Genomic DNA, 16,617 nt, shown 5'->3' on the forward strand with positions numbered 1-16,617 from the left:
AAAAGGCTTTCTTTTAGATCTTCTCATTATGGTTCTCCAAATACAATACATTCAATGATATTGTAGTTTTTGTGGGCTTGTTCTTTATAAGAAAATAATTGTACACATAGCACTATAGTTAGAAGCAGGTCTATGAAGGCATGGCTTCAAAATTCCATATACATGTTTTGTTCCTTTTCTGTTCCATATCTATGGTTTTCATACTAATTTATGTTTTCCCCTCAAGGGAGGACATGTGTATTTGAGAGAGAGTTATGGAAAAGAGGGGGCTGGACTAAGAGGAAGGAGTGGAATCACATGATGTGCATTGCATTTCTATTTATGTGCAATCCAGTTATATATTGATAAGGCTTTATACAATAATAAGCTCCCTATCTGTTGAACGTTACAATTAGTACAGAGGCACAAGTCATTTCTGACAATTGAAGATCAAACAAACAATACTGCAGAATTATGCCAATATAAGTTTTAGATGTACATTGAACTTGTCAGTTTTACTGTCACCTTTCATTTTGGAGACATGGCTAACTATTTTCTCCACTATTTGGCATCTTCCCATGTTCATCTTGACAGTCTGGATTTTTATGATCTTGTTTTCTATTTGCAGGGGCAAATTATATTTCAATGATACAAAGGGCTGATGTTAGTTTTGGTATATGTGGTCAAGAAGGTTGTCAAGTAGTGATGGCCTCAGATTTGTTATGGGGCAGTTTTGTAATAGATCGCTTCTTGCGCACAAGCACTGGAACCATCGGTCTATGACATACATGATTCTCTATAACTTCTACTAGAATGATTTCTTTGTGTTAATGCTCTTCTGGTACGTATTCCCTCCTCTATGTGTTTCTCATATGATGTAAGCTAAGTATATCTATGTTACCTTTGTTACTTGTCACCTACAATTTGACTATCCAAATGTATGAATATACGGAAGCATCATCCCACACTCCCTTTTTGCCTTTTTTGGACCTCTTGTAATGTATGCTGGTCTAGTTAAGTTCTTAATGAATTGATTTAGGCACACTACATATTCTGTAACTCTTGTGCTGATAGATTAGAGTACTGCTTTCTATCCCATTATCTGCACATCAGTTCCCACAGTAGTGGTTGATATTCTAGAGGACTTACTCATAATAGTCATAATACCCTTCTTTATTGTCTCAGACTATTGAGGCAAAGCTTCAAAATGAGGGCTACAACATGACACTCTTCTGAAACATAATGGTAGATACCTTGTAACGAAGCCTTGTCCTTTCCTGTGTACATTTCTTCACATATAATATCAGTATGATGGACATTTGGAGTATGGGATTCTTGATACGTCACCATTTGACAAAAAAGAATTAGAATATGTGATATCGACAATGTAAGCCTTTTAATATTTAGCACTTACATATCTGTACGTGTTTTATCCCTAATATTTGAATGCATGTACCTTTGCGTTTTGCAGGTTCACCTGATTATTTGAGTTAACCTGATTATTGTCGCAAGCTGTGTCAGATGTTCTACGAGATGGTCCGGTGGTCCTGTTTAGTTCTGTTTCATGTAGCATTCTTCTTTGTTAGTAATGTTCCATGTTTCTGTTTACATGTGCGTTCATTAATTTTCCCGTTTGAACCCCCTTGATTAGTAAGGTGAGCTCACAAGTTTGGGTCCTAAACCACAAGAACTCGAGACAGTCATCATACATTCCTTCTATAGGACACTATCAACCTCGGATACAAGTACCCATTGTAGTTTCTCTGTTCTTAGGAGACATGCTGAAGACTGTCTTCCTCCGACAGTTAGCATTGAAAGCACTTTTTGACTCCACTTGATGTCTAAAAAATTTCTGGCTTATTGAATGGTATGGTTACTTGCAAGACATATCGCAGAATCCACATAGAACAGGGTGGCATTTTCCTCACATTTCATGGTGATTTTAATTTGAGCATTCAGCTTGAATACCCTTTAAACTTTCCATCGTTGTGCTCTTATTGTTTTGGTGTAGCACTTCATGTCACAATTGAATGTTGAATTCTTACCACTGCAGAAACTTCAATATATACTGATTCATTAGATAATGAGTATGTGTGAGCTCTCTTTGTCTTTCTAGTTGAATGTTGAATTCTTACCACTGCAGAAACTTGCAACATATACTGATTCATTAAATAATGAGAATGTGTGAACTCTCTCTGTCTTTCTGGTTCTACCTCATGCCTTCTAGTGTTTTGTGTTTCAGATGACCTAATCTCCTTGTATTTAAGCGTCATTTATTTAGCTCTTCCGAAATTTGTCATGAAAGTAAGTGGAATGGGCGCTTTCAACCTGGCACCGCCTAGATTCCTCTCAAGAGGCACCACCAGGTGGCACCCCAACCCCTAGTACTCAGGAAACACAGAATCACGGATGGTCCGCCAAAGCCCATGCCAACAAAAACAAACATGTTTTTCTAGGGCTTATAGCCCCTGTGCGACGTCTTTGAGATTAATTGGATGAGGAGCGACGTAGTTGACGAAAATATCTCTGGTGCGACCTATTTGCAGCCAACAATAGCTCAATGCGACATGGCCATGTTTAACCATGAAATGCAAAACATAAGGGGTTAGTGGTTTGAGTTATGACACGCGGGGCCCATCAGTTATCCACATGAATGTGGGACCCACCACTTACTCACATGCGTGCGGGACCCACAACTTATCCACATAAGCATGCCCGACCCGAGCCATACACGAGTCCGAGCCAGCCCACCCCCCATTGCCTGCCCTTCCCCTTTCCCCTTTCCCCCACCTTGTTCTTCCTCTTCTCCGGCAACGAAGCGCGCCATCGGCGAGAGTGCCGCCGGTGAGTGATGTCTAGCTCAACTTCGGCCTCCCGTCAAACATGGCTGCACTACGGTCCAGTGCCGTTGACAAGATGCCCCGATTGCCCGCGCATGGAGCCTCTGAAGTGTTTGACTTGTGTGAAGGAGGAAAATGGCAACCGTGGGTGCGAGTTCGTCAAATGCTTGAGCAAGCCACAACCGGGGCAGGTTAGATCCGTGTACCGCACCAAGTAGCTGGATCGATTTCTTCATTTTTCCGTCGAATTTGGGCGATGGATCTGATCTAGGGTTCATGCCGCCGTTGACCCCTGTTTACCCTGTTTTTTAGGTTCTGAAGAAATGTGGACATTTCGAGTGGCTCGATGAGTACGTTGAGAGGTTGAAATTCGAGGCTTCAACCCAAGAGCTCAATTTCAATTTTGGGGGGCAGCTTGTGTGGAACACGCCTCACATTTGGTGGACAGAGCCAATCCGATGATGGACAGTGCTGAAGTGAAGTGTGAATTGAAGAAAATGGGCAAGCAACTAAAGCAGCTGATCGATTTGAAGCAGCAAGCAAATATGATGGCTGGAGCATTTTATTGTTGTGTCATTGCTATGGGTTTCTTTTACTTGATGTTCATCAATCGCTAGAAATTGTTGCAGTTTCAGTTTGTTTGTCAAGCTAGTTTCAGAGTCAGGGGTCCCTAGTTTCAGTTATTGTGTCTAGCTAATAGTTTCAGTAAGTCAGGGATCATTTGTTAGCTGAATTTGAATTTGTGTGAAGCAAAGCCTGAATTCTGGTAATGATATTCAGACCCCAATGATATTCTGGTAATAGGATGCGATATGTGCACCATGCCAAGTTATTGTAATTGAATCGAAGCAGAGATATCCAGTGTCCATGCTCTGTTCTTGTTCTTCAGTTAACAGAGTGCACACCCCCCAAATTCAGAAAAAAAAAATCTTGCTGCCAAATAGATGTTGGGCCGTGAGAAAACAACCAGGCCCAAATTGAGACAAGCCCACCCGCGTAGGGGCACCAGCCCAGTTTTATAGCATAGAGGCGCCCATGTTTAAAAAAATGCTTCGACTAAAACCTCAAAAATAAAATGTTGCTTCGGCAAATAAACTTTTAACAAACATATACTTCTTTACTTGTTTTTTCTTTAGCCAAATTTTTTTGTCGAATAAATGTTGGGCCGTATGTATTGTACTTTTTTGTTTTTCTTTACATATTTGTTGCTTGTCCACTATTGTTTTGTGATTCTTTTTATGCATGTCTATGGCTCCATGAAACCCAAATTTGATGGGGATATGTGAAAGCCTCAGAAAACATTTTTGGAAATGATCAAGTTAAAATTCGCTTGAAATAGGTCCAAGAAAATATTCATGTTTTGCTCTAAAAATAATGGCCAGAGGTAAAATTCAAACCAATATTTTTAGGAGCACAGAAAAATTTCTTTTGGGCATTTCAGTTGCATGTCCATGGTTGCACAAAAATTTGCACCCTACACCTACTAGCTAGGGTGACCCTATTAGTCAGGGCCTAGATACATGCATGCACACATGCAGCACTTCAAGATATGGCTTTTTTTGCAAAAAAATTGGGTACCCATACACTTGCATGTCCATAGTGGAATCTACCCCTTTTATTAGTAACACGTAGATCAACTAGATAGAACATCAAGCACAATATATATCAACTGACCAATATCAACTAGATAGAAAAAAACAGATAGAACACATCACAATATAGTAGCATAAGTAGTAGCATTGCATGAGCTAGATAGTACCACATTACAACTAAGATAGATAAACGGGTCCCAAGCACGACATACATAGTACCATTACAACTTATATAGATAGTTCATAGTTCAACCCAACACGATAATAATAAAACGACACCCTAGATAAGATAAAACATCACTGGCTTGCTTGCTTGCTCCAAGGACAACTCCTCCATGGCCAACTCCTCTCCTCCATGGCCAACTCTTTCACTCGTCGTCGTCGGTGGGGTATGGGAGGGTGTGCATGCGCTCATTGGCGGGGAAGGCGCTGTCGAAGTCGGTGAAGATGTTGTACATGGTGAATGCAATGAACTCGCATCCACACCAAAAAACACGGCCGAGGAGGTAGTAGGCGTCGAAGGGGTTGGTGAACCACACGATGAGCCCGATAGGATAGCCATCATTACTGACATCTTCGACTCGAAACATGACCGGAGAGCCCCTCAGGTGGTGACGGTAGCCGGCGGAGAGGAAGAACTCGGTCAGCCCCCTTGCCCCCCTCCACCTCAAGATCACCCACACCCGTAGGGTGTTCTCCACCCGGACTCCGGCAGGGTAGAGCCTCTCGGGGAAGGTGGGCGGCACACGGTAGGTAGCCCCGGTGAACTGCATGGTGGCTCGATCGGGTTTGATTTGTGGAGAAGAAGGAAGAAGGAGGGCAGATGGGAGAGGATGGGGTAGGGGGTATGGATGAGGAGGGAGAGGAAGACGATAGGTGTGGCTTAAATAGCCCAAGTGCGACGTAGTTTTTGATTTCTTTGAGTGGTTTCACCGGGTGGAACTAATGAGCGGGCGACGTTTGGTGGTGCCCCATCGAGGTGTGTACACGAGCGTGGGAAACCAAGGCTGCCATCAAACGCTGGATTAATAGCGAGGATGCGACGCGTCTGTGCCATTGGTCACGGGTCAAGGGGTCACGCCTGCCCGTTCTTCTATCCCGTGCATCAATTGCCATGCTGCGACGTCCCGCACGCGTTTGTGTCGTCGTGGGTCAAGGGGACACGCCTGCCCCGTTTTCTCTGCGTGTGCCGCCCGTGCATGCATGCATGGCAATGTAGCCTGCTGGATAGGGCCTGGCTAGAGGAGGCAACATTCGGTCCAAAGGTCTAACGGGTGGGCTTCTTTTACCAGAGCCCAACGGCTAGCCCACTCGCCGCAGCGTAAAAAACAAACGGCTACTGCATGGCACTGCATCCTCTAAAAACCACTACAGCAAATCAGAGCATAGCCCATGGATCGCTGACGTGGCACCGCATGCTGATCCACACCGTTGAACGCGCAGTGATCCAGAGATCCAGAGAAGAGGGGGGTTATCCAGCGTTGTCGAATATAGCCAATCACAGAGCATCACACGGATCAGTGACGTGGCCCTAGCGCCTGATCCAGACCGTTCACTAACAGAGATCTAGCGGCTCGGAAGGATGCGGGGTTTCAGATGGGGTTATGAGGGGTTTTGAGAGGGTTTTGAGGGCTACGGTTGAGCATAACTAATTCAAAAAAATCATACAAATATGAAACTTTCACCCATCATCATATCATGTGAGTGAGTTGCTGGGAAAATTAAGAAACTTGGTCTATGGGTATTTTCATGAAAAACCCTTCACAAAACATAGCTATCATGAACGAGGTTGCATGGGATTCAAGCTAGGGTTGAGCATAACTAATTCAAAAAAAATCATAAAAATATGAAACTTTCACCCATCATCATATTATGTGAGTGAGTTGCTGGGAAAAATAAGAAACTTGGTCTATGGCTATTTTCATGAAAAACCCTTCACACAACATAGCTATCATGAACGAGGTTGCATGTGATTCAAGCTAGGGTTTAGGGCTAAGCTTGTCATAGTTTATCCAAATGATCCTATATTTGGCATGGACCCTATATTTGCACACTAGATGTCAAGTTTTGATTTTCGGCCCATTTATAAAAGGTCAAATTTTTTTGCTTATGAATGGGGGTGTTTAGCCTAGCTTCGGAGCTCATTGAGGCAAGTTTTTCACATCAACAATAAGTGCTCGGATTGATCGCTTAACATGCATATGACTAATATTAAAGCATTGTACCATCAATACCACATACTAAACAAATTTGAATTTGAATTTTGGGTCAAACTTGAATCTTGGGTCAAATTTGAAATTCGGCCAGAATTTAAATAGCATTACACAAATAGGAGTTTACACAAATTGAGGCAAGTTTGTTATTCTACAACACACATCACCATTACACAAGTTTGACAAATAAAGTTTTCACTTCTTCTTAGCACTCGATTTCTTCTTCCTCTTACCACTTTTTGATCGTACGACACCTAGTTCACTCAAATGCTTGATTTTCATAACCGGACTAGCTAGGACAGTTGGAGTTGGCACCACAACATCTACATGAGGCTCAGTTTGCACAACAACTCCAGTAGCTTCAATTGGTAATACAACTTGCAATATAGGCTCAGTTTGCATCACATTTGCTGCAACAGCTTCAGTTTGCAGAACATCTTCAGTTTCAGTTTCAGTTTGTAGAACATCTGCCACAACAGCTTCACTTTGCACCACATTTTGCACCACATCATCATCCAAATGTTGGTCATGATGCATCACAAGATCAAAGACTGCCTCATTTTGCATCACAACATCATCCAACTCTTGCTCATTTTGCACCGCAGCATCATCCAACTCTGGTTCATCACCATAACTTCTCTTTTTCTATAGCCATTGATTCTTGCCTTTTTGATTGCCCAGCAATCTTCAACAACAAGGGGTTGACCTCCACGCTTCCTCCTGGAAAACAAAGCTTGTAATTTGGCTAGTAATTAAATACAACAACCAAATTAAAAACACAAACGTAAACATACTTTGGCCTTTCAGGAGTGTAACGACATTTTGGAGATCCTTTTCGGTGCCCAAGTTCCTGGCACAGCTTGCATTTATTTTTGTTACCTTTTTGGGACCTTTTTGGCTTTGCATCCTTCTTCCCCTTCCCCTTTTTACTACTCCCACCTTTCTCAAACCATGCCTTGAATCTACTCTCTTTAGGCCTGCCAGCTTTTATTTTTGTTAGGGGAGGACACATGGAAATTTCAATTTCCACTTCAGGACACTGAGACTGATCTGTAAGTGCTGGAATTGGAGTAGCATATGCAGCCTTGAATCTTGCCACTGAGTAGTATTCATGCAAGTATGGGTGCATGTTTATCTTGGGTTGGGAGGCCAAGAAAAGTATGGCATGGTCACAAGGTTTCCCGGTGTGTTGCCACTCGAGGCAAGTGCAGTCATGCAACTCAGTGTTAACAACATGCCTCCTTCCAGTCTTGGTATCTCTAACTTCAGCACCCCACAATGAAGATTTTTCAACAGACAAATATGTAAGATTCCTGCTCCTGTTCACCACCTGTTGTACCACTGCAGGAAGCTTATCCCCTTGCAGACAATCACCAATCCTTCTTTTCAATTCCCACATGCGCATGATCCTGATCCTGATCTGGTCAACCATGTCATGCACAGGCAAGTTCTTTAACTGCCTTATCTTGTTGTTAAAACTTTCTGCCAAGTTATTGTTGATATGATCACACTTGATGGCACTGTTAAATCCTGACCTGTACCACAATAGAGAATGATAGGTGTTCAACCATGGACCAAACTCACTGCATGCTGCTTTTATCTTATCAAGATTATATGAATGTGTTTGTTTGGTGTAAGATCTTGCTGCTGGCCACATTCTCCCAAATTCTTCCCCTCTGAATTTTTTGATCAAATTCATCCACATATGGCCAAAGCACTCCCTCTGCTCACAATGAGGAAAAACATTCTTCACTGCATTTTCTAGTCCTTTACATGCATCTTTGTGTACTGCCAAAGGTGACACTGGCCCTATGCATCGTTTCAACTGCATCATGAACCATGTCCATGAAACCTCTGTCTCTGACTGAAACAAACCAATAGCAACAGGGAACATCCAGTTGTGTCCATCTAAAGAATTGCATGCTGCCAATTAACCATTCCATTTGCCTGTCAAAAAAGATGAGTCTATGCTCAAATATGGATGACACCCTGCTTTGAAGCCATCTATGCAAGGCTTTAAAGCCATAAAGAACTTGGAGAAAAGAACTCTACCATCCTCTGTTACCTCAGTATCTATCTCCACAACACTGCCAGGTGACCTCATTTCCACCTCTGCTTTGAAGTTATAAAGCATCCTAAAAGTATTTGCCCAATCACCATATAATTCCTTCATTGCCCTCTGTTTTGCTTTCCACACTGTGGTATGCTTCACCTTAATGGGGTACTGCTTTTCCAAGTCCACTTTAAGTTTCTTTGTTGTAGTGTTTGGTTTCTTGGCTAAAATTGGAGTGATCTTTTCTGCAATTCAAAGCTGTGATGTCATGGTTGATACTCTATGTGAACTTGTAATACAAGTATGTGGATTTGGGATTTGATTAACCCTAATGGTACTTCCATCAGGTTGGATTCTAGCAGATATGTACCACTTGCAAGGCCTGACGCTTCCATCGAAACCTCTACACCTTGCATAAAATTTCTTTTTGTCAGTCCACATAGTCTTGGCATCAAACTCATGTTTGACTGCATAAGTCTTGAAACACATCCTAAACTCCTTCATGCTTGGGAACAACTTTCCTACTTCAATAACAGGATTTTCTTTGTCATACACACTTACAAGCTCATCATCATGTGCATCATCTACATCATCTGCATCATCTTTCATCAGCTGTCCATCCACATCTTCACAAGCATCTCTATTAGCATCATTAGGCAAACTAGATTCATCCCTCTCTTGCTCATCTTGATCATCTACTAGATCTACTGGAATGCCAAAAAATTTGGCCATCTCAGTGTCAGCCATTGGTGCAATGACCAAATCAGTAGTGTCTTCTAATTGTACTGATTTCCAATCAACACAAACAGCCTTGCAGCACCATCACAACCCTCTTCTATATCTTGATCAACCCCTCTATTACTATCACTTCACCCGTAAACATGGGCGTTATCTATCTCTGTGAGGCCCAATCATCATCTACCATCTGTGAAGCCAACTTTGAGGGCACATATATCCAACCTTAGAATCTGATCTAAGATCAACGAGCTCTGCATGAAAGGTGGTCTGTTTGCTTGCCCAGCCGTCTTGCCGACCGATTTCATCAACCATCTCTTCACCATTCTCAATTCTCACATACTCACCCTTCCAATTATCAAACCGTAGCAATGCTACCTCCTGCTCTGGACCCCAAAAAAATGCTCTCCCCAATTTTCTCCACGACATTTCTCACGGCCCTCTCTTCCATGCTCTGTATTTCCTGAGGATCAATCTCTGCACATTCAACCTCCCATTTCACAATTTTATCTCTCTCTATGTCTCGCACGCTACCATCACCTAGCTTCGCCTTAGAAGGAAAGAATTCGACAGTGAATTCGAATGTCCTACCCCTGTTTGTCAATGGCGGGCAGTGTGAGCTAGCGGAAGCAGACGACGCACAAATCGCATAGGTTGGAAAGGATGCACATACCTAGTCGACGTTGTTGTCTCTGGCGGCTCCATCGCAGTCAGCCCCCCTCCCCCGCACCCAAATCTGGATCAAATCGACCAAAAACAGAGGAAACAGAGGCGATGCGGTGAGATCTAACTCGACAAGGAGGGGAACAGGACAAGGGTTCAGGATTTACTCACCACAGCCGCCGCCGTCACCGAGAACGACAGCTCCGCCGCTGCTGTCACCGAGAAAAAAAGCTCCGGCGCCGTCGTCGGCTCACCGCCGAGAACGAAGAGGAGGGAGCAACGGGTCACTGCTCACCTGATTCAGACAGGCACGGAGCCACATCTCACCTGATGCACTGCCAAGTGGGGTCGTGACTAGATGCTCTGTCAAGTGGGACCCACATGTCTTAAACATAATCTCACTCCCGTTGACGACCATTTTAATCGCCCGAGTGGGCCTTGGCTATTTGGGCTTCTGAAGCGTTGCACTACAACTATTTTCGTCAACCACGTCGCACTCCTTCCAATTCACGTGAAATGTGTCGCACAGGAGCTATTGGCCTGTTTTGCTAGACGTGCTAGCATTCCTCACCAACGAACGAGCAGAAGTTACGTTCTGAACTACCACATGACACAAATGTGATAAGCAATCCAAACTATTTTAAAAGTTAGGCTCTTAAGTTTGCTACGTAGTGAAACACAAGCGGTGTGCTATGGATTTTTTTTTCATTTGTTGCAGTTAAATTTAAAGGTAAAGACTAAATATTTCTTGTATTGCAACATACGGGCACTTGTGCTAGTTGTTTGTTACTACCTCCGTTCTGATTTATTAGTTCCCATTGTATTTAGGGTCATATTTTGATCATAATTTTAACTACTAAAATATAAGTTGTACATAGCAAAAGTTATATCACTGGAAACTATGTTTAAATACGAATCCAACGATATAATTTTTAGTGACATGCATTAACATTTCGCTAGTTAAATTTATGGTCAAAATTTGACACGAAGTATGAAGAGGACCAATAAACCAGGACAGAGGTAGTACGTGCTAACAGAGAGGAAACCCCAGTTTTTCTTTCTTTTTCAGGTAGGAAAACCCCAGCTAAACAAATCTTATTTTATAACTTATTGAAATACTCCCTCCGGTCCTTTTTACTCCGCATATTAGATTTCTGCGAAGTGAAAGTTTGCAAAGTTTGATGAAATTTATATTAAAATCATTATGTACAATACCAAATACATATTTTTATGAAACTACATTTCATAATGAATCTAAAAATAATGATTTGACATTATTACTACATTTTTGTAAAAGTTTAATGACAGTACAGATATTTTGACTTCAGACAAAATTTATATGCAGACTAAAAACAAGTACCATCACGGACCGAACTGGGCCTCTTATAGAAAGACCCTCGGGCCCGCCGAATGGACTTACCCTAGAGACGAGCCGCCGCTATAAAATAGTCTGTGTGTCGTGCTTAGAAAGCGAGACTTCCGCCGCCGCCCGCGCCCCGCCGGATTCGCACCATGTCCAAGTCGGGCGAAGAAATGGCGGAAGCCTCCGCCGCGGAACAGGGCGACCCGCAGCAGCGTAAGTACAGCGCCCTTGAATTTCTTCTCTGGTTTTTGGATTCGAAATGGAAAAGCTCGCCGTCGAGGGGGTCTCGGGGAGTCCGGTGGCGGAGGGGGAGACGCGGGAGAGGGCGCTGTGGCTGCTTTCACTGCCATCGGGGGTCGACGGGCCTCTGGCCATCGAAGGGGGTAGGGGGCAAAGCGATGTATTGCTGCATAATCGTGGGGAGTCCACGGTTGCGAACAAAGTGAGGAGAAGGCGGGAGAGAGCAGCACGCGCGGCTGCTGCCAATGCCATCCGTTGTCGACGGCTCGCTCGCCGTCGAAGGGGAGGGGGTAGGGCGACGGTGTGCTGGATGAGGGGAGAAGGCTGGAGAGGGCGCCACGCGCGGCTGCTGCCACCGGCTTGGTCGCCGTGGAAGGGGAGGGGGTAAGGCGATGGTGTGCTGGACGAGGGAAGAGGGCGCCACGCACGACGGGGACGAAGCGGCGGCGGTGGATGACAAACCGAGGGCCGCTACTGTCCATCCCCAATCCCCAGCAGCCGAACGACTTCGAATCCGAGTGTGGAGAGTTAAATTCGTTGTCTTTTTCAATGCTTCAACCGTGCGCTGCTAGTGATGTTGGAATCGCCGTCTATTTGTTTATTTACAGTGGGGATGAACACCACTGTTGATTCCCAGTCGCCGGACAACTTCGGATCCAAGTGTGGAGAGACAAATTCGTTGTCTTTTTCGATGCTTCAACTGTGCGCTGTTGGTGATCTTGGAATCGCCGTTTATTTGTTTATTTACTTGCAAAGCGTACCAGCTCTTAGTTCACTGGTACAAGGGTGTACGATGCAGAAATCAAAGTCATGTACTTAAGCGTGTACTAGCAGTTTGTAACTAAGGTAGTTGTCATCATTTCATTGCCAACTGCTTTTATAATGTATATAAACGGGCATTGTATTTTTTTTTCTTTTCAAAATTCAGCAAGAAGCATGTCTGCTAGCTTTATTGGATCTACTTTTGAATCTTTATCTAGTTGTTCCTTTCGTTAGTTTTCATGTTCCTCGGTTGTGGTACATTTTTGTCCATATATAGCTGTAGGATCATTACTTTGGCTCGATACTATATATTTGTTTATGGATCATATATAAATTAGAGAAATTGCACTTAAAATTTTCACTTGTAAGGGCAAACAACTTGGTTGTATCTATTTCTTCTCTTAATTGTTAGTGAAATTTGGTGGGAAGCAATTATCTGTAGTTCTACACTTCAGTGCACGCTAGCAGTTTTGTACCATGGTAATTTGTAACATTTAATTGCTTATTGCTGTTACAGTCAATGGGTATGCCAATTTGTGTCCAATTCTTTTTTCAAAATATTGCTAGGTTCTCTCAGCATATTGTTCTTTTGATATGAAGCTATATCTTATTTCTAAGAATCCGAGTTAAACCATGTTTTTCTATTGGGCATTTAAATACTGTTTCTTTGTTGGTTGACTACCATTTGCCTACTTGGTAAGCCATTAAGTGTTTTGTTAGCATGCCGTGTTCTCTTTATTTTTGGCAGCTACATGCACCACTAATAACCAATTAAATTGGAATACTTTTTGGCACATGTATGTGTAACTCACTGTTGTAAATGTTAAATTGGTCATTATTTACGGTTGTGATGGATTAATCCTTTTTTACCTTAGTTATTCTGCATCCAGTCTAGTGTGATTAGAGCTATGCCAATAATTGAGGTATATGACACTATATTTGAGCGTTGGGATGGAAGTATTATCTATTTCAGATTCCATGGTGATTGAAGGATGCATCTTAGCCTAAATCTGAGATTTAACTTTCTAGCCCCACAGCCACAAATGTACTAAAAATGTAGCAAAACCAATAGATAACCCTGCTTTTACGCATGACCATGGATTGCAATTTGGAATGCTTGCTGAATTCTTCATGGGTATATAGAGTCAGCGTCAAAGCATTCCAACAGAAGGACACATTCCCTAAAAAACAAGCTCCTAGATTGACATGTACAAAACTATGGGAAACGTCAGGTCATGTTTTCACCACAACACATTACTTTGTTATTAGGTCATCATTATTATGTTTTCTGCAACTCTATAGCATCAGCTTTGTGCTATGGTGTTCTCCACACAATCAACTCATTGGTTGTTAGTACTTTTGGTTTTTTTGGTTTGGTGTTGCTTTGTTTATTCAGTGTGCACATGTCAAACTATCTGTTGGGAGAAAAAAAACAAAATCATGGAGCTTTTACTTTGTTTACGACTTGAGCATACAATCCTTATCAGTTTATTTCCTTTTTGTTTTCTGCAGTTGTCGCGATTGGCGTTGGCGACTTGAAGCAAGCTCTAAAGAAAGATGATCCATTTGACCGATTGACACATCGTGATAAGGTAATAATATGTACCCTTTGTGCATTGGTCCTGTTGTCGGCAAGGATTATATGCCTTAAATGATGATGTTCAGTTTGTTGCTGCTAGGTTTATAAATAAATATGTAAAATTTATCTAACAGCCAAACAAAGCAACACCAAACCAAAAAAACCAAAATTATATGGGTAGGTTACATTTGCAAGTGAAATATTATCATAGCTACAGCCTTCGCATGAGTTTAATAAACTTTCTTAATTTGACAGGCATTCATTGAGGCTGCTAAAATCTTCACCGTGGTGTGTGCTGGTGCTATCAATATGTTGAATGTTTTCGCCACCACCATGTCCTACAATCATACTGTTAAGGAATTCAAAAGGGTGCATGCTGTGGTGAAACACGTTTTCATATCGTTGACTATTGCCATGTTTCCATATACAATATGTGTATCTGGACTTGCTCATGCAGTAGCACACAAGACTAGATGGATCAATGTGCTGGCCCTGTGCATGTTGATCGAATTGTGCTATGTCGGTACAATCTGCACCTTGTGTGGTTACTATCTCACTGAGACGAGTAAGAAGGTCATATTCCCTGTCTCTAGCATTGTAACTGGGATTCTCCTCTTCATCTACTTCATGATGTTCCGGCGTCCGGTAAGTCTAGCTTACTCCATTCATCCAATTGTTGGATATTTTTTTCTGTGCTAATTAGCATAGTTATTTCAGGGTCCGAGGAACTGTGGCCCAAAGAAGAAGACTGCGAAGAAGGATGAAAAGGTAATTTCACGTTGAGATGCATGCCATTGACTGCATATGTAGGCCACAGGGTGTAGAAGTACATAGTATATCATGACCATCAGCTACACATACAACAATTAAATGGTCTACGGAATCTTGGTAGCAGTCCTAAGAAACAATCTATTGGAGAAGTAATACTAGTTGTTAGTCTATGAATTCTCTCTTTTTTTAGTTCTACTTGTTTAAGATGCTTTAAGTGTCCATGTTTTTGTTTAATGTCGAAGATTTCTTTTGGAGATGCCGGAGTAATTTGGTCATGGTTTATGCTCCACAGGGTAGCAGTGGGTGGTATATTAGTATAATATAATGGATAGAGGGGCTACGGTGGAGTAGCTGATCTAGTGGTAAAATAATGGAGGTGCTAATGGGGTAGCTGGTCTAGTGGTAGAATGGTGGTGGCTATGGGCGTACTGTTACCATTAGCCTCTACCACTAGTATGTGCTATTTAGCTACCAAAATAAGGGCAGATTTTCTCATGCAAATTTAGCTACCAAAATAAGGGCAGATTTTCTCATGCAAATTTGCCTTTCAACTTTTGAACTTTCTGATTATTGGGTTTTGCTGCAGTCTCCGGGGGGTGGTGCCTGAAGAGAGTTGTGCCTGAAGAGTGAACAGAGCTGTGCCTGATGTCTCGAGTGCTGCGTGAAGAGAGTTTGTGTCTGATGCGATGTCTCGGCTGCTACATGTAAGGATGAACTAACGGCGAGTAAACTTTGTCTCTGCTTTTTCCATGAAGTGGTGTACCCACGTCTAAGTCGTGAACTACTTGGTATGTAGTACGTGTCAATGCTAGGATTTGAGTAAATTTCCACGAAGGTTATGTGGAGCGAGTTAATGTTGTAAGTACATTATGCGACCTGGGCATACCAAATGAAGAATGTTAAATTTAAAGGTCATGTGATGCAACCGCTTCAGGAACGATGTTACACGTTTTGCAATTGCCTTGGTACTGTCCGTGTTGAGCATATGGACAGTTTCTCTATTTTTAGTGCATGTAATCCACAGGGGTCTGAACATACCTGGAAACATTCTTGTTTCTTCAATTGCCATGAATCTTTTCGTGTCTGGGAGTTGGTTCTTTCAAGTATTCCTGTGCAAACACCTTCACCATTGTAGTAGCAAATATGGTCATGGTTTCAAGGCAAATGCTTTCAGACATCCGGAGGACAAACGTGCCATACACAAGTATCTTCATTACAGCGGCACACTTCTGGTAATCTAAGAACCGAATGGTTCCAACAGCATCCTTCTTTAGGGTGAAATAATCATCATAGGCCCGAACACTTGTCGCCGCATCCAAAAACGATGACAAAATAGGGCTCGAATAGCACATTGGGGGCAAAGTAGTCATGGATCAACATCAGATGCCCGCGTGCCCTGTTTTTTAATTGAGAGAACAGGCTTCTCTGCACGCACCGCATCTACAAGAACCGCTCTTATCATCACCGTTTCATCCTCATATTTCTCCCCTCATTCGGCAAAGACGAGTCAATGAACTCAATTTAGAAGTACTCCTCGTGTGAATCCATTGTTTTTCTTTCAAAGTAAACAACAAGAACGTCAAAAAATTGGCAATTGCATTTGACTGAACACTTGCCGGGTGCGGTGTCCGTCATGCACGACATTGCGAGACAGCGGACCATACATGGCGGGCGGCCGGATCCAGGGTCGCACGTAGTCAAAGGTTGTCTATTCTACGTGGAGTGGCGGAGGTCATGCGGTGGCCAGGGTTGATGAGGACATGACTACCTTAGATACGATCAAAAATGTTGCATACATGCATATTTGTGAGGTGATACCTAATGCAA

The 16,617-nt window shown here is 42.6% G+C and overlaps 1 protein-coding gene and 1 pseudogene across 1 annotated transcript; both read left to right on the forward strand.

Annotated features, from left to right (window-relative positions):
• Window positions 1–233: 233 nt before the first annotated feature.
• LOC141022988 (phospholipid-transporting ATPase 1-like) lies at window positions 234–1,347 on the forward strand (annotated as a pseudogene).
• A 10,140-nt stretch (window positions 1,348–11,487) lies between these two features.
• On the forward strand, window positions 11,488–15,705 carry LOC109759115 (uncharacterized). Its single transcript, XM_020317949.3, has 5 exons — window positions 11,488–11,651; window positions 13,953–14,032; window positions 14,275–14,664; window positions 14,737–14,787; window positions 15,377–15,705. Exons 1-5 carry the CDS (start codon window positions 11,588–11,590, stop codon window positions 15,395–15,397), a joined length of 606 nt encoding a protein of 201 aa, XP_020173538.1. The 5' UTR covers window positions 11,488–11,587; the 3' UTR covers window positions 15,398–15,705.
• Window positions 15,706–16,617: the final 912 nt, after the last annotated feature.

The sequence above is a fragment of the Aegilops tauschii genome, chromosome 5 (assembly GCF_002575655.3).
Source record: "Aegilops tauschii subsp. strangulata cultivar AL8/78 chromosome 5, Aet v6.0, whole genome shotgun sequence".
In the NCBI taxonomy this organism is placed as follows: domain Eukaryota; kingdom Viridiplantae; phylum Streptophyta; class Magnoliopsida; order Poales; family Poaceae; genus Aegilops; species Aegilops tauschii.